This window comes from Coffea arabica, chromosome 7c (genome assembly GCF_036785885.1).
Source record: "Coffea arabica cultivar ET-39 chromosome 7c, Coffea Arabica ET-39 HiFi, whole genome shotgun sequence".
Classification (NCBI taxonomy): domain Eukaryota; kingdom Viridiplantae; phylum Streptophyta; class Magnoliopsida; order Gentianales; family Rubiaceae; genus Coffea; species Coffea arabica.
The window spans coordinates 2,496,053-2,517,695 of NC_092322.1; the positions used below are offsets into that span (position 1 = coordinate 2,496,053).

The 21,643-nt window shown below is 37.2% G+C and overlaps 2 protein-coding genes across 5 annotated transcripts; both read right to left on the bottom strand.

Annotated features, from left to right (window-relative positions):
* Positions 1-518: 518 nt before the first annotated feature.
* LOC113698888 (exocyst complex component EXO70E2-like) lies at positions 519-3,269 on the bottom strand. 2 transcript variants are annotated; one of them, XM_072057108.1, is made up of 2 exons: positions 3,101-3,269; positions 519-2,584 (listed from the first exon to the last, which is right to left on the bottom strand). In XM_072057108.1, exon 2 carries the CDS (start codon positions 2,443-2,445, stop codon positions 718-720), a length of 1,728 nt encoding a protein of 575 aa, XP_071913209.1. In that variant the 5' UTR covers positions 2,446-2,584; positions 3,101-3,269; the 3' UTR covers positions 519-717. The 2 variants fall into 2 exon arrangements, with proteins under 2 accessions (XP_071913209.1, XP_071913208.1); XM_072057107.1 differs by lacking the exon at positions 3,101-3,269 and having other exon boundaries at positions 519-2,846.
* A 5,099-nt stretch (positions 3,270-8,368) lies between these two features.
* On the bottom strand, positions 8,369-14,165 carry LOC140010372 (serine carboxypeptidase-like 25). 3 transcript variants are annotated; one of them, XM_072057110.1, is made up of 9 exons: positions 13,366-14,164; positions 12,850-13,065; positions 11,163-11,366; positions 10,012-10,187; positions 9,639-9,920; positions 9,387-9,517; positions 9,187-9,282; positions 8,953-9,058; positions 8,369-8,797 (listed from the first exon to the last, which is right to left on the bottom strand). In XM_072057110.1, coding segments are annotated over exons 1-9 (1,359 nt in total). In that variant the 5' UTR covers positions 13,367-14,164; the 3' UTR covers positions 8,369-8,650. The 3 variants fall into 3 exon arrangements, with proteins under 3 accessions (XP_071913211.1, XP_071913210.1, XP_071913212.1); XM_072057109.1 differs by having other exon boundaries at positions 12,850-14,165; XM_072057111.1 differs by lacking the exons at positions 12,850-13,065; positions 13,366-14,164 and adding an exon at positions 11,468-12,823.
* Positions 14,166-21,643: the final 7,478 nt, after the last annotated feature.

Genomic DNA, 21,643 nt, shown 5'->3' on the forward strand with positions numbered 1-21,643 from the left:
AACCATAAATATGGACTTCTTGCTCTTTATTTCAGGCAACATAGTCTCACTGGTTGATGGTGACAATCTGCATCAGTCACTCAACGATTGGTGCAGGGCCTACAAAGATGTAATATCGGCAATTGGGCAATCTCTCATCTGGTCTTTGCATTTCACATGACATGGGCATGAATTCTCTCGACTTCCACAGTAGCATTAGGACCACAACATCTTGGAAGGATTTGCCATATTTTATTCACCGGCACCGCTTCATAAGAACACACACAACAAAATGAAAGTATGCAGCAGCGCATACCATGGAATCTTTTGCGAGGGTATATACAGATTGCATGGCACTGCAATAATTTGCATTTTAGTTTTTGAGTTACAGAGAATACCAAACTCCAGTCTCGCATGCATGCCACAATTAACTTGTAATTTTGCATATAAGAACTACACACACAGTCTGCGCAGTTATACCTGAGTACAACAGTGTTTAGAATCCTTTGCCATCAGTGTTTAGAACAACTCCAGCAAAGTACAACAACCTTCAAGTCCCATCTATATTAAGTAATACACTTGCTTACAGTGTAAAATTTTCCATTTATGGATTACAAAGCTGATACAAAAGTTACAAAATTGGAATCTTTAGTTTGTAATGGTTGAGATGGACAATTAAGAAAATTCTAACTCAGTGTGTATGAACTCCCTCAATCAATCCCGCTCCATCCATCATTACTATTTCCTATGGCTGCCATGCAAAGATTTTGGAGAGCCTTCGAAGAAGTCCAAGAGATAATGTTCCAAATCATCAGCATTGTATTTAATGTGCTTTTCACTTATATGGTTAGTATTTCTTCCAACAAAGGTCCGATAAGCCTGTATTACCTTGAGGGATGTTGAGATTCGAAGATCTTCTCGAAGCTGGCTATCGGGAATACACCAACCAGTTTGGCTCTTGTAAACTTCCTCAAAAGCAAGATAAAAGCTCTGCAATCTCTCTTTCAGAAGGGTTCTCGAAATAGAAGTCGAACCAGGATTTTGTATCCCCTCATCCCTAAGCAAGGAAAGGATAGAGCTCCAAGTAGCTCTCTCATAGTTCATAGCATGCAGCTGGAATTTCCAATTATGCTTGCGAATCCATTCATCGCCTAGTACATTTCTTAACTCCGAGCTCTTTGCTTTTTCAGCCATGTAATGAATGTTATTCATGAGGAAAAGATGCCGCAGTGACTCATCCCTGTACAACTTGGATTTATCTTCCAGATTGCACTCCAGAATTGAAAGGAGAGATCGGAAATGTAAAGCCACTGGGGAAGCAGAAGAGCTTTCACAGCTACTATTATCCTCTTCACTAACTGGGCTCATGTCCGGTGAAGTGGAAACATGATCTTCCTTCTCATGGTCCTTCAGGACCACATCAAGTGTCTTGCCATAATCTGCAAGAGTTCTAATGTAATTCATAACATATCTAGTGAGATGGTGGATTCCACCACCAGGAAAAGCATTGGCTGATATGTTAGTTGCAACAGCATTCTCGAGTTCAAGAAAGGTTGCCTTTGCACAGTCTCCCAATCTCCTTAAAACGTCCTGACACTCCGTTCTAACACTTGATTCAGTGGCACCCATATACAAAGCATCAATATCTGTCAAAAGATCTGCAAGCACCTCATACATGTCAAGAATCCGAATCAACTTTTCTGGTTGATAGGGACCAATAGCTATTGCTTCACCAAAATTCAAGAGCTGCAAAATTGAAGCTTTCGATGACTCAGCAAAGCATGCCAAACTGACTGATTCAAGCTCCCCAAAAATCTGATCACTAAGCCATCTTTCACTGGCAAGATAAACACGCACAAAAATCTTCATAGCACGAACCCACCTCCTGATCTTTGAGTTCAGTGTATTCCACTCCATCTTCAGTACATCCTCAATACTCAATTTCTCCACTTCAAGGATGAAGAGGCAATCATCAAGTGCATCTTTGCGGACACTTACATAAGCCTGAGAACATTCCCTCCCATAATTTGAAACAAACATCAAACTGGCAATAGATTTGAGGTCAGGAATCACATCTGGATGAACCAGTTCAATTATGTATTCCTCTGAGCCCCTGCTGATACTGTCTCTCTGCACCACATCCTCCACCGACTCATCCCCATAGGAGACAATGGAGCCATCATCTATGGTATCATCTTCACTTGAGCGAAAAGACATGTGCTCTGGCTCAAAAGGCTGTCTGTTCTGGACAAGCAAATGCTTGAACTCCTCCTCAAGCCTAACCATTGCAGTCTGAAGAACATCATGAGCCCGGTGCAGAAACCCATCCTCTTCACTATCTTTGGCAAGATTCAAACTTTCCAAACTCTCGGTCAACTTACGACCTTCATCAACAGCCCTCAAATATTCATAAGCTTCGTCAGGGCCACAATCCCATATCATAGATTGATTCGCCTCCCATCTCATGACCTTATCCTGCACTCTATTTAGCTGCTCCTCAATCTCAGAAAGTCCCTTTTCCTCCGCCTCTTCTTCCCTCTCTGCCTTTTCTTCACAAGCTTTAGCTATGGAAGATAATTGAGTGCCAAGACCAGCCAAGATTTTCCTGGCATCATTAGTCAAGTTCTTGTTGGTTTCTAATGCTTTCACTATGTTTTGAGCTGCAGCAATTAAGTTTTCTTCTTCTTCTTCCAAGATTGGGGTGGGGGGCCGACATTCACCCATGACTTACAACAATAGTGCAACTACAGCAACAATAACAACTTCCAAAACCCCGGAACAAATCTTAATTCCCAGGGGAAAAAAAATCGAATCTTGAAATGACCTCAAGCAATCACACATACATAACTAATGAATTCTCAATTCAGCATATAAATCGAGAAAGAACAGCAAGCAACGAAAATATAACCGAAATAGTCAATAGCGGAAGAGAAAACAAAAAACAAGCAGAACCCACAAAAAAGAAGCACTAAAGGTCAAGAATCATGAAGATCTGCTGACTGCTAATATCAGACAGAGAAAACAAAATCAGAAAAGCGTGCAGAATTCGCAGGACCGAACAGAAGGCATAGTGCGTACTGCTCCCAAGAGCAAAAAATCTAAAGAAACTAGAGATACAAACCTTTTAAAGAGCAATCTACAAGGGAAGTGGAAGATTGAATCAGCAGAAGAAGATCCAATTAGTATTGTGCTCGTATCATACTAGTAGAAAGTAGCAGAATAAAAATGTAGTGTATGAAGCCGATGATAATAGGGAGAGAAGCGGAGGAGTAAAGAAAAAAAAGTCTGGTGATTGGTGGGGTTGGAGACATGAAGAGATAAATTGGGATAATGGCAGGCGTCCAGTCCTCCTCGGAGTGGCAAGTTCCAAGTCACCTCACTACTATTAACACCTTTTGTGCAGATGGCCGACTTTTTACTTCTCTATGCGAGCTTGCTCCTTTGTCCAGGGACTTTGGATTGATGTCACTGACCAAGTTTTACAAGAGAACGGAAAACCCCCAAAAAAAAATCGAATTCCCATAATTTTTCTGGTGCTAAAATATAAAAGTTACTGCTTTAAAAAAAAAAAAACAATTCTAACAAGGGATGGATGGGATTTGAACTTAGAAATTTTAATTCTTAAATTCTCAACTTTAGTAGGGTTCAACTACTAAACTAAGGCCTGCTCGACATATTCCTACTGACTTTAAAAAGAAAAAAAAATTGCAAATCCATAGAATTTACAAGCTCAAAAAATGACAAATTCACTGTTTGAATTCATGTGTTAGTCTTCTAGCATTGTGTGTTATTAGTCAATTAAATCACCTGTTGCTGCATCAAACATGGATGAACATTATTATTTTCAAATCATTTGTCACACCATATTTTTTATTAGTAGGATTATTATCACTTTATCCCCTTAATGTTTGGTGCTACTATCAATTTTCCCCTTAACGTTATCTTTTAGTCACTTTACCTTCAAGACTAACGGTAAAACTTAACGGAGTTTGTTAATTAAAGTGAAAAGACATGTTTAACCCTTAAAATTATTATCACTTTATCTTCATAAAATATAGTCTCATTATCAATTTACCCCATAGAGTAATTTTTTAGACAATTTATCCTACCATTAAACTAACTTAGCAAGTTAAAAAATTTTAGAAGAAAATACCCTCCTCTTTGTATAATAAAAAATTTAGAGTAACTCTTCTCCTTTTTAGTATCAAGAAAAAAAGTCAAAGTATTAATTTTTTTATTCTTGGCAATTTTTTTAATATTGAAAAAAAAAATAGAAAGATGGAGAGGGGGAGAGGGAGGGAGAGAGCTCAATTCTTTTTTAAAAAGTACAAATAAAAAAGAATTAAATACTTTTATTATTTTAAAATTATTTCACTTTTTTTTGTTTACCACCCAAATTCCAATCCTAATCTCGACAATTTTAAAGTAATACGATAATGTTAGATTTTTCTTTATTTTCTTTTTTTTTTTGCAAAATCTAATTTTTTGTCTTCTTCTTTCTTATCTCCTTTTCTTTTCTTAGTATTAATAAATATGAAAAAAAGAAATTTGAGAAAATCCTTTTATTTTTATGTTTTTCGATCTCTTAAAGTGAACAAAAGGAAGAATAACTATTCTAATTTTTTTTATTTTTAATTATATATAAAAAAGGGTAAATATATTTAAAATTTTTTGACCATGCTAGTTAGATTAACGATGAGGTAAAATGCTTAGAAAATAATATTAGGAACTAAAGTGATTGTATCACTGTAATCTAAACGAATAAAGTGATAATAACAATGTAATAATGCTATAAAATAAAAGGGTATTTTTGTCCAAAATTTCTTAACATGCTGAGTTGAATTACTTATGGGGGTAAAGTGACTAAAAAATAACGTTAGGGGGTAAACTGATAGTAGTGATATAGTTTGAAGGGGTAAAGTAATGATAAGATATTTACACAATGACCACATCCAAATTACTTTGCTGCTTGAGATTGGAAGCAGCAGTTTCTATTATCCTAGTAGTATATGATGATTGCAAAAGACCATCATGTGAGTGCGAGCAAAACCATAGGAACCGGCGACAGATGAAAACACCGTCGGAGAGCTATAATTTTCAGGGAAGCCGGCATATATATATATATATATATTTAAAAAGCTGCCTCCGTTGTTGGTCCAAGACCGTTTTGACTTTCCGGTCTTTCTATCTTCACCAACAAATACGCACAATGGAAAATATTAGTCGTAACCAAGTTTACTAGCACGGGTACAAATTGTTAATGCCTCAATCGCTGACCTGAATTTCCCATCTTTTCTTCTTCTTTTTTTCTACAGGCTATGCCCATGATGATGGCGAAGGAACCTTTATGTTATGTTTAAGATTTCTAAAAGAAGACATTTACAGGAAGTTTAAAAAGGAAGTTGCAAGATCATCCTAAATTAGTGATATGAAGAGAGATTAATTGGTTATCGAAGATAAAACAAACAAATCGTCCAACTTGCTTTAGATTAGGGGTTGGATGTTGATAGTCCAACATAGTAAGTGGATGTGCAGCAGGTGGGTAACATGTCTAAATTAATTAGTTAATGGGTGAAAGTAAGGTGCCTTAAGTCGTAGACCGTTAACCTACGACAAAAAACGTGTTTCTAATCTATACGCTAATACCAAGAACCCCTTGAACTTCTGTGCATTTCAAGTATTGACAGCCGAATGAACGCAGCAATATTTAAAGGAAAAAAAATCGTTTAAAATATTTCTTATAATTTTCTAAATAAATTTTTTATTTAAAATGTTAATTTTGCGTTTTCTTTACAAATTTAAGTTAATAAAATTTGGTTTCAACCTAATTTTTTAATCACTCTTTAGTTTGAAATTACCACGTGATCCACATATATACAAAATGGGCCAGATCCCACTTTTGTAATGACAAAAGTAAACATGGATTAGGTCCGGGTCAGATCATACTTTTTTAAAAAGCAAAAATGAATATAGATTGAGTTATTTGTTTAATTACAAATGAAATATAATAATATTTTTACCCTAAAAAAAGGGATAATTTCAGAAACCTCTCATGAGATTTCTAATAATTTCACTTGGCTCCCCTAAGGTTTAAAAAATTACACTTACCTCCTTTGCCCCATTTAAAATGACAACACTAATCTTAATATTTTTAATAAAACTCTTTTGTTGCCATGTTTATGCAAAGGATAGGTTTTATAATTTTTTTTTACCTTTTCTTTCTTATTCATTTCTCTTATATTTCATTAGAAATATAGAAAAACTATCAATGTTGTCCCTAATATTTATCCAAATTAGACATTAAACTAGTAATAATTTTTTTATAACTTTTAATATCCTTCAAATTTTTTTGTAGCTCTTTTATTTGGTATGAGGATAAGTCAACAATGATTAAAATCAAATGGCCTAAAATCACTACCAAATTATGATAGTTCCACCACTAAACTAGTCCATACATTTTTATTAAAAAAAAAATAGTCCACAAACTTTATGAAAAAAAATAACACTTTCTTCTCTATCATGAAAAGAATTTATATTTCCAATAAAGCACTATAAAAAATACCATATTACAGCAAATATTTATTGTTATAGTTGATTATCAAATAACAAATATTGGCTTGAAAAGCTTGACACTGCTTTTGTTTAGAAAAACAAATTGAACTTTGTAAGATAAGAAGGGCATTTTAGGATATTCATTAAAATTTTGACTTTGTTTTGAAGTTTGGTTATCAAAGTGTCAAATCAAGGGAGTCAAGTGTAATATTTAAAATGTCAAGAGAACTAAGTGAAATACTGAAAAATCTCAAGGAAGGCTCCTGAAATTATCCCTTGAAAAAATGGCCATACATTGGTCGCGCCGAGATGAAAAGTGGTTCAAAATCTAAGTTTTGACCAAATTTTACTCGTATAATTTTTTTAAATATTTAAAATTATAATTTTAAAAGTAAAAGACAAAAAGATTTATTTTAACGACGTGCCATTTGCGATATTTTCATATTTAAATGCATTTTGATCAAGTTCTCATATGAATCCTAAGAGGCAATCCCCAGGGCGAGAGAGGGAAGAGGAGAAGGGGGTCCTGAACGATGTTACCTTCGCTGTTGGAGACGTATGAATTGATCGACGAACAAATTTCAAACCCGTCAACTACTATGATGAAAAAAAATAAGTCATCGAATACTGTCGTGCACAAATAAAAAATGATTGCTGACACATTATTTAGATCGCCGGTTCGTGGTAGGACCGCAGGAATGCGCTGCCTCATTTATATTTGTTATTTAAATAAACGGATGAGTGTTTTTTTTTTTTTTTCCCAAACGATAAACGGATGAGTGTTTAATGCACAAAAAGTTTGAAGAGGATATCACATCGGAGGCAGAGTGCAGTACTTGGAAGAATAGTAGTATTAAATTTAAAATCCTAAACTGAAAGAAGGGCAAAAAAAATTGTTCAAACTGAAGACAGCTCTCAATGTTTCAAAAAAAAAAAAAAAAAAACACAAGACAGCTGAATTAGACAAATTTAGTGGGGTATGAATTATATGATTCGCCCAAAACTGGCTTGGCTCAAGTCTTCAAAAGCTGACCACTTCTGCTACTAATGCGTGCTTACGTTTTGCTATTAAGTGTTAACAATTGACACCACCATTAAGTATCAGGGAAATCGTTACTCTGCGCCCTCCAACCTATTTTATTTTTTAAGGATATTTTTTTTTGAGTAAATTTTATATACACTGATAATATATACGCTATCACCGTTAGATTCATGATATGCGTACAAAAGTTAAATTTTAAATTTAAATTTCGTATAATTGTCATTCATTCAATGCTGACGGTGTATACACGAGCAGCGTAAGCAAAATTAATCTTTTTTTTTTTGGAGGGAATTCTTCAAGGATTCAATTTTTCTTCATTGAATCGTTCCGGATTTTGGGGATAATTATCAATAATACAGCAGCAGTATTATTAGAGTTTTAATAAGAGGTAGCAATTTATTAGTAGTATAGGATTTTGTGAAACCGAAATGAAAATATGATGCCGTGTGCACAGTCAACAAACAAATACACGTCAATTCATCGTACCCTTTGAAAATTTTATTTTATTGGACCGCATCTAGGAAAACCACACCACCAACACTCCCTATTTCGTGGTCCTTGACAATTTGACTACATAATAATAATATCTTCCCGTCTCCACCATGTCTTTTCAATTCATGAGGAAGTTAAGGGGTCACTTTCCCTCCGGCAGGATAAACGAAATTTGCGACTCCGGCGACAAGTCAACACAGCAGAATTCAGTCAAATCTATCCTGCGGGGTTTTTTTTTTTTTCCCTATAATTCTTCCCCTCTGTCTTGTGACGACGAAAGCAAGAGGGTGAGCAAGATACATATTGAAGATGATCTGCATCAACTAGAAAGCCTTAAAAAGAATAATGTTACAAATAAGCACCTGCATGTTTTTAGTTTTCCCTTTTATTTCAGCAATGATCAAACCGATCTACAAGTGTTGCAACATTGCAAACATTCCCTGCCCAACAGCCCCATTCCTCAATTCGTCCGCCCCACCTTCATTCGCATGTGCTTGGCATAATCAAAGTGCGGCCTTCCTTTTTTGGCAAAAATAACACCAAAGCTTAAAGGGTTTGGTCCCGAAATTAATGGTGGAGAGTGCTTCATTTTAGAGAGGGAAGGGGCTGTCCCGCTAGAAACGATTTGAGTAGCTGAAGCGCAGCTCTGGGCTTTAAAAGTGGTACTTCATGACCAGCACCTCTAACTGTTGCAAATGTCAGCCCTTTATATACCTCTGTCCAGCCTCCCACCTTTTGCAAAACCATCCACACAATTACTACAAAACGTCAATTCCTTAACCCCCCCCCCCCCTCTTCTCCAGTGAAAAAGTTATCAATCCCAAAACGTGCAAATTTTATGCTTGAATGGATCAAAGATTAGAAAAGTCGAGAGGCAACTAGCTAACCTGTTTCTTGACGTACCAAGGATACCATGGTGCATCTGTGTCCAGCTTGAGTTGTGCCAGGGCGTACCTCGTGGCTGTAACAGGCACTACTGAGTCTACATCTCCACTGCCAATTCACAAGAAAGAATCAAACAAAAAAAAAAAAAAAAAACTTCATTTGCAAGGATCACTAATAGAACGATTCAGCAGTATATAATAAGGTCAGTCGATGACAACAAGTGACAAATTGCTAACCTGAAAACCCATATTCTCAAACCAGCAGCTATTAATTTCCGATATATTGGAAGAACAGAGCTGTCCGTATCATTCCAATTTCGATTCAAGGTTTCGCTACGAGAAGTGAATCACAATTAGCAAATGCACATAAATTCTCTATTTTGACAGAAGAACTACTTCTACTTGCATAAGTCAGTCTGACGATTTATTTTATTTACCTGCAGGCTGTCCATTTATATGGAATCCTAGTTGTATTAGCATGGAGAGCTTTCTGCACGTCCGGCCTATTGTAATAGACCTCGGCATACTTTTCAGTACAAGGATCATACCCTGATAACTGCCTAAACATCTGTAGGAGACACAGAGAACAACGTTAATCAATCTGTTGTCTAGTCAAGACGAGTCGTCATCATCTCGTGCTACGAGTGCATTACGAAAATCTGATGGCGTTTACTCGATTTTTTTTTTACCGGATATGGTTGGTGCGGCAAACGCATTGAGTGCCGTGTTGTTCTGCTACCGTCGGAATTGTTACAAGGCGGAGCATATATGTTGTACTGATCAATGTTACCAAACTCTTTGTCCATGGCATAATAGTACAAGGATTCACATTCATTTGACTCCTTTTGGCGCCGGAAGTCGCAAATGTTTACCAGTTGCCGATATGTCTCATCAGAGATCATGGCATGGCTCCACCAGTATGTCACTGTTCCCAGATTGTCGTAGTAGTTATCTGTAACTGCATTCCCCACCTGCAAATGATTATGATTGATTTTGAATCTAGAATAATGGACCAAAAGCAAATACTCCAGCAATCAAATGTCTTGTATCAATTAAAATTACCATGAATCCTCTAAGATTAATGGGGTTCTTGGACTTGGAATTGTAGCCTACTATTGCATTAGCCAACTGAGGAACATAATGGCCTGCGTAGCTCTCTCCAGTCAGATAAAGTTCGCGTTTCTTGTAGCGTGGGAATCGTTCCATCCATTGAATCAGGAACTTTAGTGAATCCTCGGCTACATAAAAAGTTTGACATCAAATCATGAGTTTTGCCTTGGTGCTGTGTTTACACTTTACAGGAATTAATCCATAAAGTAAAAGATGCATAACTAGGTACCTTTTTTTTTTTTTGGTTTCCCTTGGCGGGGTTTCAATTGGTATTAGTAGTACCCTGAGTAATTAGCGTTGGAATATTTTAATAAAATATTTAAATTTCACAACTTGGCAAGAAAGATAGTTTTGGCGGAGTTAAATGTATACTTTCTCAGTTGTGTAGACTAATGAGAGTGATAACAAATATTGTTGGCCTATTGTATGTAGCGAGTGACTAGATAAAAATTCTACTGTATCAGAATTGATTCTTTCGCAAAAACTTGAATGATCTTAAAAGAAAGCGACATAGTTGTGTCTAAAAAGCTTCTGCATTTATGCATTATTATATTGCTATTGTTTTTTTAGGTATTTTATTATTGATGATTTTTCATTTAACATTTATAACTTTGTTTTAGCGGAAGAACAATTAGTTCAACTAAAAGAGTAAAATCCAGGAAGAATTAAGCACTTCACATACCCTGTATGTGTCCCATAAACTTCTTAATTAGCTAGCAGCCTAGCACCTAATAATGTGCGCTGTAAAAGACTCGCGAGTCACGACCCCATAATCGTGCACCTTTCTTGTTCTAGAGTGACCCCTTTTTCACCCTTTCCTAATTGGATGGATAGTGGTCCGCCATGATTGATCTACCAAAGGTAGTCAATGGTAGCTACAGCCATCCATGGAACAACTGGGACAGGTAAATAATACCCCATTAGAGATTGGGTATGGTCAGCTGGTCATTCAAGACACGGCCTACCAATTTGGACGGTTCATGTGATTGCTATAGCTAGCCAGGCCCTCCCACAACGCCCCAGAAGTCAGAAACAATTATGACTGATGATATTAGCAATTGCGGCAAGAAAGGGCTTTATGACTGATGACTGATTACACTTACCAGTGCGTTGATCGCCAGTGTCAAGGAGATCCGAAGACCTGTTGCTGTATGAAAAGCCAACCCCTGCTGGAGTTTCCAAGAATAGCAAGTTTGCCAACTTATTCCACGAGAATTTGTTGAGGTATAATCCGGAGGCTGTCCTGTTTATCCTGAATGGTCCAATTTCTTCTGATGCGCCATACGCCACGGAAGAGCAACCTGGACCTGATTTTGGAATCAGGTTAAGAAACATATTTTGACTCTCTTTTTTTCCCAAAATTTGTCCGGCCACAAATATCAACAAGCATTTGATGTGCAATACAAACCATTTCTGGAAACGACACTCCTTCTTAGCCCATCCATCGCCAGTGATGCTTTACAAAGCATGATACAAGAGTATATACCAATATATCTGTTGCATTTTTGTTTCTGCATAGGACAGAATGAGACACCACCCCCCCCCCCCCCCCCCGGGGAAAAAAATTCATGTGGCACAACTGATTCACATAAAATTAGTGCTTGGTAAAGTTGATCTCTATCTCTTCAACTAAAAGCCTCCGCGTGTTAATGTTATGAACTTTGCATTAGAACCAAGTATCATGTACTAACATTATTGTACTATTGATTCATGATCATAAATATGTTTCTTTTTATTTATTGGAAAAAGATGGTAGCAATCATGAGAAAAATTACACATTAGTGCCGCGTGCTAGCAACCTAGCAAGCAGTAACATTTACTTTAGTGCACCAGAGACTCTGATCACAAAGGGCTTCAGCAGAACCTTAATGACGACTGTGGTGTTGGTCGACTCCTACTAACAAATGATCATCCCTTTTTCTAAGTTGCATTCAACGTTTTTCTGGCATCTAGCTACATGCAACGTAAATGCTGGTGGGCTAAGAGAGAGAGAGAGAGAGAGAGAGAGTGAGGAAAAGGGACTGAGGAGAGGATTCGTGTGTTTAATGTTTGTGAATCCCTAAATCATGGGGTTCGGAGTCGTGAATATGGGCGTCGGTAGTAGTAAATCTGTCCATCCTCGACTGCACCAAAAGGGCATCATCTCCCCACTGCTCTCTCTCCTTGGATCCTAGTCTCTACTACGTACGTAGTCTGCCTTTATGTTCAAGAACAGTACATGTATTTGAACCAATATGATTAACAGTCTGCCAATTAAGCTCGAAACGACGCAAGCATTAGCCCTTGAGAATCAAAAGCCACAAGAACAAATTTATATAAAGTAGTTTTTATTAAAAAAAAAAAAAAAGACATACACACGTACACACACAGAGGGAGAGATGGTCCAAAACATAAACGAACCATATGTGTGTGTGTGTGTGTGTTTCATACTTTATCTGCTACAAGCAGATCGAAAACCTCGTCCTCCTAAGTATAATACTAACATGTTTCTTCTGTTGGTTATGCAAAAACATTTCTCTTCGAGTAACTATATAACACAAAGAGGAGGTAAAGAGTCAAAATGATATCAAACTTCTTCTTAGATGGCACCAAGGAAAGCATGCAGACTTGCACCAAATAATACCCTACTGTAGCATGTTATAGCAGAATCAATAGGAGATTGGGAGGGTAGCCAATTAAGTTAACCCCCCTTTTCGGCGCTTTGGTGGAGCTTTTCTTTACCAGACTAAATCAGTGTACTACTAATAAGCAGCAGCAAGAGGGAGGTGGAAAGATAAAGAGAGATCTAACCTCCATTGAGCCAAACAACCAAGGGTTTTGAGGAGGGTTCATCAGCAGCCTCAGTAAGCCAATAAAACAGGGCTCTCGCGGCAACTTCATTGACGGTGACATAGCCTGAAAACTGCTGGAAAGAGACCTTGGGCTGTCCAGGAAGAGCAGTTATTCTGTCAGCTTCTTCTTCTTCTTCTTCCGCTTGTTTATGATCACTAGCGCTGCTGGCCACCACTAGAAGAAGCATTAATAATATCATTAGCACCAGAGAAACACGCATCTTTTCCGGGGCCATGAATGATGACTACTAGCACAAAGAGCAAGTGAATTTCCCAAAAGTTTTTAGGAGGCAGCAGGGGTAGAACTGATGGGGCAAGTAAGTAAGAATTTGGTACGACCAGGCCGGCAGCGGGCTGCTCGTGAATTGTGAAACGAGCAGCACTTAATTTGTTGCCGGTGCCCGGCTGGAAGCTGAATTGAATTGTAGGAGTATAAAAGACTAGAGAGAGAGAGAGAGAGAGAAAGGACCAGTACTATGTGTTTTGAGTCTCTCTGTCGTACAATCAGCTGGGAGTAAATAAGAGAGAGGATCCGACTCAGACTCAGACTCAGACTCAGACGGAGAGGGAGAGAGAGAGATTTGTGGTGTGATTAATCTTCTTCAGTTCAGTGTCATGCTCATGCATGAACAGAGGAGGAACACGCACGCGCACTCCTCTTCTTCTTCTGCCTGTAAAATGTAAATGCCATGCGGCCCAAGGACAGATCTATCCCTTTCAAGCTTCAGGATAATCAGTGCTGGTGCTTGATATACATACGGGAACGGAGCCCATAATCTTCGATTTTTTTTTTTGGTGATTTGCACTAATTATTTTGGGATTTTGAGATTGGGGCTTCTGCTCTGTTAATAGACCCAATCGTGCCACGCAGCGTAGTTATCAACATCCAATTTCGAAAATGCCTCATATTCCACCAATAATCACACTCTGAAATCATTCACATCTATGATTGCAAACCACCTGGATTTATACAATCACAATCTTTTTTTTTTTTTTTTTATCGATACAATAACTTCCTGTGCTAGAGAGAGGGGAGGGTCACACACCGCCTGAATTTTTTAAGCAATAATACAATTAACCTTGTCTCTTACCCCACCAAATCTTAATGCATTGACGGTGGCATCAACTTCTGAGCTGGTGATTATACAATCACAGTAAAAAAATGCCCATAATAATCACCCTAATGGCTGAATTGCCGTTTCGAGAAATTAAGGACAGCTTCTACTCCTCCGCACGAAAATAGTTTCTCTCCAACATAACATAATGAACAAAACCTGCCTTTCAATATAAATATATACTTATATTCTTTTGGTCTTAGACCCACACAATAAACACAAAAGTCTTTTGTTCTATACATATGTCGTAGGCTTGTGAGTTAGCAGTAAGTTAACTCTAATTTCTTGATATGCAGCCAAAAAAAAAAAGACTGCCATGGTTTCCAGCCCATGCAGCAGGCTAAGCAACGAATGTTACATCATTTATAAAATCCACCTTTCCCCCACGCATTTCTTTTTTTCAAGAAAAAAGGGGGGCGGGGGGAAGAAGAAAAGAAAGAAAGAAAAAAAAAAAGCAAATCTAAAATCCACCGATAAATAGCAGAAACGGGACAAACGATTTGATGACATCTTCGTTTGCAGTTTTTGCACCAACCAGCATTTGCCAGACGCCAAAGCGATGATGTGAGCCTAATTTCACTACAGGGTTCGTAGCAAGTGGTATAGGTGCAGACAGATGATGTGTTGTAGTATTACGGCATTTTGCACTGTTTCTGCACTGTGTACCATTACATTTACATACAATCATCAAACACTGAAACTCATCCCTGACGCTACTTGACCTTTTTCTTTGGAAATTAAAAGCCACTTCGAAGGGTTAGAAATCGATTACCACTGAGCGATAAATTCTTCCATCTTCATCGAAAGGGAGAATATATTAAGCACAACTCATCTTGAAAAGTTTGAATCTAAACTACTTGACAACTCATTAAAAGTTGATGCTGTTTATACTACTAGCTAGCTAGTTCTTGATTCATGCACAAGTAATGAAGCAAGAAAAGAAGCTAAGCCAATCTTTGCGTAGTACAGCACAAGCCCCCGATAGAAGAATCACAAAGAAACCTGCCACCGATAGAGAACAGGAGCACCCGTGATTCAGAGACCAACTCTGCTCTACTTTATTTGAAACAAAATACTACTGTATAACTTGGAGGGCAGAGGGCATGAGCTAGGTTCGCTGTTTCATTCCCTCTCTCTCTCCCTCCTAGTCTCTCCTTTGATATTATTAATAATCTTGCATCTTACGTTTACTCAACTCAAAAAAATCTCCTTTCTCTGACGCACATAACTCCAACTGTAGATACATATTGGCAATGCACAAGACAAGGGTCAGAAACAGAAGCCCCAATTGGGATACTAGGATGATATGAGAATGGCGTCACAAATCCCTACTGCTATGCTGAAGTAGTTGTATACTATATATATATATATAGTGTGGACAAAAGCTGCCCCTCTATCCTCTCTGGACAAACTGGACTATTTTTTTTTCTTTTTTTCTTTAATAATAAAAAGTTTGGGTAGGTTGGATTTCAACATTATTATTATTATTATTATGATCGGAGCATACTTTCGATATCATAAGCCGCTTGTAGAGATTGTTATAGATCGTTCGCTAATACAGTGCTCAACTAAGCTGAGGACATATTATTGTTGATGTACTTAATATTTGTGCAAAACAAAACCTTAGTAATACATTTAATTATATTAGCGTACAATAATGTAATGTGACCCTCAAACATGCCGCACCCGGAACTTCTGGATTTGCTACACCTGCCCTTGTTGACCCAATTATGTAATACTACTACGAAACAAGCGCCGTTTACCAGTAGTCCCTTCAATCCTCGCCAGTTTGACTCGCTTCAGGGAGGTCTTGAGGGTGAGAACAGATTTGTTTTATAGCTCAGAAAATAAGTGGTTACGATCATCTCATTTTGCCTTAATCCGACACAAGACCACGAGGTCATTAGTATCTTTCTTTTTTTAGTCAAATCTACATCACGGTAGTATCGTTTCTAGGCCTGTTAACGGATTGAATCCGGGCCGAAATTCATTATTTCGGACCGGATCTGGCATATCAAATCGGATTCGAATTCGATCCGTTTACCCCGATGAATCTTCTATTCTATGTTCCGGATTCGGATCCAACGGTCTCGAATCCGGGTCCGGGTCTACCCGAAAAAAATATAAAAATTTCTAATTTCTAATAAAAATGAGAAAAAAATATATTTGTACACTAATTTCTAATTAATATAAAAAAAATCAAATAAGAAAATAAATCAAATTGACTTTATTTTAATACATCACCCTAATCAAATTATATTGATAAATATGCATATTTTAAATCATTAATCCATTTATATCCTGATCCGAGTCTAATACGAGTCGGAATACTATATTCCGTATCCGACCCTTTTTTTTTTTGTTTGACAAAACGGATCCGGATCCGAGTCCGGGTAAAGGAATTAAATCTCTCTCCATACTCGCAATAATTTCAAGGATCCGGATCTAGATCCAGACCGTTGACAGGCCTAATCGTTTGAGTAGTCCTTTTTTTGGGTATCATTTCGGTGGTTTTTTGTTTTTTTTTGAGACGATAACTATTGTATAACTTATTCTATTTAATCCTATATTAGAGGGAGGAAAAAAATTTGAAGAGATCCAAGAATTATTCGAAAGAGATTGAATCACCACCGTATTAAATCTTGACCTCCCACCGCATTAAATTTTAATGCTTTGGTGAAGTGGTGGTTATCATTTCCGTGGTCATTCACGGTCGAAATGTCAGGTTTTCCTATCAACATCACACGATGACCGGTTCAGGACTAGGATGTCATGTTTTGGGTACCCCATAGACGTTTTGCCCTAATACTTATAATACATGGAAGTCCGGTCAAAGCAAGTCGCGGGTTCACTTCCCCAGGTTGATTGCTACTCTCAAATTCAGGCCAATGCCTACTCAAACTAAATCGAGGTTGGCGTTCCTTCTCGCTTCAATCTCCCCTTTATGTTCCTAAGATAAAATGTATACAGTCAGAACGTTTTTTATCCCATTATCTTCTTTTGACGAGAAGTCTCTTGTGACTAATCATTCTGCTGCAACGCAGCTAACTTAGAGACGAATTCAATAAAATTATTTTTTTGTTATTTTCATAGTCATTTTATCTCCTCGGGAGAGACAGAAAGATTGAACTTATATGTTAAAATAGGGAAAAGGTAAATTTCATCAATCTAAGCTAATTTCAGCTGTAGTTGTCGCGCCCCATTTTTGATAAATAAATAAATGATTTAAAAAAATGAATTTTTTTGATTCAATTTGTGATTGAAAAATGAATTGTGATTTAAAAGAAAAGTGGGTCTAAATGGGGGTTTGAGAATGCGACGATTTGACCCAAAAATTATAGTTTAAAAAGGGTTTTTGAAATAAAAAATTGGAGTCGCCACTTGGTAATGAGTTAAGGTGTACCAAGTCACCTAAAAATGAATTTTTTTTGAAAAAATAGGAAAAAGTAGTAAGAAACCCCTTTTAAACGACTCCTAGTCCACGTAAACCAAAGAAAAAGGTTCGGGAGTCACATTTGACAAAAGGGAAGGCAAGGATAAAATCCAAGGCACCCCTTTGACCTAACCAAGGCTAGTTGCATGATTTAATCAAAGATTTTCTTGTTTTAATCAAAGAATTTATTACATTTGGATGCACTACATGAATGCAAACCCTAGACCTAGGGGTATTGGGGGAAATTTCCCTTCAAAGGTTGAGTGGTGCCAATCACATTAATTGTGAAGCCCAATAACGATCCTTTGAAGAAGTCACGAATAATGCGAGTGGGATGCAAATGAATGGAATGCATGTATGCAATGTGAGGACATGAGTTTGAAAAAAGTAATAAAAGACAAGAATGTGTAAGTGAAAATGTGCACGTGAGTGAGCAAGATACGATATGTGAAATGATAATATAAAGTGCATGTGTGCAAGTGATGATAAAAGTGTTCGTGTGCAAGTGAAGATTATAAAGGTGCACGTGTGCAAAGTGAAAGTGTAATGAGGGTAAAAATGGGAGAATGGATGCATGGACCTAGGGAATTCATGCATACTGAGTACGGGGAGACCTAAATCGTGACTCAATTTGCCCTTTTATAGAGGGAATACAAGCGTGCTAAGGCTTATAAAAAGCCACACTCGTCTATATCCCATATTTAAGGGGACTCTCAAGCAAATGAACCCTATAACTAGTATGAAATGCAAAAATCCTAAATGAAGGGAAAAAAGGTTTCGAGAAGCATGCCAAATGATAAGTTAAGAAAAATGCATGACATGTGATGAACACGCAAATATGTACTAACGAGGGGAAGTCCCTAAGGGTCTAGCGTTGGACTAGCCCATTCTATGAATTCCGACTAGCGTTGGACTAGTGGAAACGTACATTCGTCCATCACATTCATTCATGGCCATGGAAAGCGAGTAGACATGCCAAACACTTATAAACACATAGCACATAACACTTAGCATGCTCAACTAGATGCAAGAACCTAATTAAAGCAAGTAACACATAACACATAGGCAATTAAAGCCCTAACTATTACATTTGCTAGCTAGGCACACGTCTTCGATAGGTCTTCATTGAATGCTCCTCCAAGCCCTATCTATTACAAGCCAAGAGGTGTACACATACCCCATAAAGAAGAACTTAAATAAAAGCAAAAGTAAATGAAATGAAAGAACTAAAGAAAGGCAATGAAAGCAAATAGTCATGTAATTTCCACGTAACACGTTGGATCACATAGAAGAGACACAAAAAGGGATAAAAGAAAATATACCGCCCCCTTTGAATGGTGTCCAAATGAAAGAAAAATGGCTTCAAAACAATAAAAAGGTCAAGGTACCACTTTAATTGAGAAAAATTAAAAGAAAATGGAAACAACCGTCAAATTGAATCACTCGAAGCATTCCAAGGAAAGTAAACTACTTGTACTTAACCAATTAAGACAAACAAAGACCCAATTGAAAAAAATTAAAGAGGTCTAAAGGGCCAATTTATTACTATTATAAACAATAAGAAACTAAAAAAAACATAAAATAAAATTAAGAATCTAAGGTGAAACTTACCAAATCAAACTAGAAAATTCACAAAAAGGTAAACGAGGAGCAATTTACTAGTAGCTAAACAACCAAATGCCAAAGAATCCAAAAAAAATCAAATTAACTACAAGTCTAGGAAAAAGAAATTATTAGACCCTTCAAATTCATTCTACAATCCCTTAAGTATCTACCCAAAACAAATTAAGATGTATTAAAGAGGAAATGGCATGTTAGGAGGACAAAATTAATTAAGTTTCCAATTAATTGGGCCATGGAAGCATTAGATGGAAGCCAAGGGGTTGGAGTGCGATTTTTGAAAGTCATTTTCATGCAAAAGCCATGCAATCACGTAGAAGAAACTTTCTCTGCAACAAATTTCATTTCCAGCCGTGGCTTCTTTCCATTCTACCATGCAAACACAATCCAACAAACAAAAAAAACTTGTAAGGAGATCAAACATTCTTCCCCCTCTTCGGAACACAAAAATCCAGAAAACAAGAATATTCAAATGCTAAAACAAAATCCAGCAACTTTGGCTTGTTCTTCCTATTTCATGCTGCAAAAACTGAAAACTAGCAAGGTAGACAACTAAACCAGTTTTGGTGAATTGCTGCATTACCGAGTTGCTCAAATGCACTCCTAGCACAATTAAAAATTCAGCCAATCGATCCAAGCTTCAACATTAAACCAAAGACAAGCGTAACTCAACAGGCCAACAACTCCAAATACAAATTCTGGCAGCCTCTCATGCGAAGAAAAATGAAAGAAAAAAACTTTCTTATAATCTGCTGCAAATTTGTGGCTTACTCTTTGTACAGACCATCCATGAGCTCAAATCAAAACATAATGAGGCAAATATCGCATGTTACCCACTAGTATACCCCAAGACATAAACCATTTAACATGCTCAAACAAGCAAAATATAATTCGGTGACTGCTAAAAAAAAACAAAGTGCAGCAGCAATTTCCAGCCGCAATCTTTCGCATTTCTATCATGCAAACAAATTCATCAACCCAGAAATTATTAACCCAATTTAAAACATGAAATTTTGGGTGCAAGATTAAGATGGCAAATCTGGTTTTGATCATCAACAAAGGAAGGAAATTCATTATCCATCAATAACAAAAGAAGCAAATCTGGCTTTGTGCACCTTCAGCCGCAGCTTTTCTTGCATTTCAACATACAAATGTGTTCACCATATATCAGAATTTTAACTACCAATCACCAACTAAACTTGTAACTTCATTGTAGCATTGAAACAAGAAAATGGAGCTAATCATCAAAGGTAGAAAGAAAACTAAACAGCAAAAGAATGAAACAGAAAAAAAAACGCAGCAAGCTTTCTGCAATTCGGCACTTTACAAAATCCAGCTTTCAAGCACAATCAAATCCAAACACAAGGCTTTAAACTAGGCAGCAAACCATCATCCAAACAAATAGAAAAAAAAAACTGAGCAAAATCCAGTGCAAATACAAATAAAATACGTTCAGCAAGTTGAAAAATCTGGAACATATAAAACTGGTTTGGCAAGTTGAAATGCATTTTCCAGCAAGTGCTTGGGCATGAATCCGAATTTACCTCGGTTGAATCATTGTGTTAAGTACCCAAAACTAACATACAAGGCTACTTAATGAAATTACTATCATTTCTAGTTCAGATCAAGTTCGGACAGCAACTATAAACATCCACAAATCCAGAAATTCTGTTCGCCATCCTTGGATGAACTTGCATGTAGCCGTTCACTATTTCATTTTTTTTTCTTGCTTAGCCGGACCAATAAACTTCCTGCAAAGCTTAATCATCTAATTTTAATTAGTCAAACACCTAACCAAGTGAAAATCAACCACTTTCCAGCAAATTTCATGCTAAAATACCCATGCAATTTCCAAAACAACTTCAACGGCTAAACTGGAAAAATTGTTTCAGCAATCCATCAACTTCCATTAAAATTTCCAGCCATGCAACCGAAATTCAGGCCACGTAGTTCACATGCAACATCAAATAAGAAACTATCTATCAGGTTGAGTCCAAAATTAAGCTCAGATCATCACAGCTAGCAAATTAAAAACCGAAACTTCTAGCTCAAGCTCTCGGCAGCTTCACTTCCTTCTCAAACAGATTTTTCTATGATTTAAGCTATCATCTAACCACACAATCCCACATGCATGCTTATAGTCAGCTTCATCAACCCATAAACAACTCATCTAAGTTCAGAAATTACCTTAGTTTGAAGCCTAAAACACACGACTAGCAGCTGCAAATCCTCCACTCTCGGCTGTCCAGAATTGCAGTCCGCAACTCTCCCTCTCCCTGGCTCAAACTTGCGGCTGGATTGGAGGAAGTTTGACTCTCGGTTCTCTCTCTCCCTCTCTCGGTTGGTCTTGAAGTGAGGCTGGAAGATAAGCTAAGTCCTCACCTCTCTCTCTCTTGTCGTTATTTCCAAAGAAGCTGATCACTTCACAGCTCACGGCATAGGAACAATTGAAATGAGAATGTTATGGTGAGTGGTAATGATTGTAGTGAATTGGAAATGATATAACGTAGTGGGATGTATATATTGAGGTATTGGGAGTGGAGTGGAGTCGGCAATAACAATGGAAAGTGCTAGGTTGAGAAGTG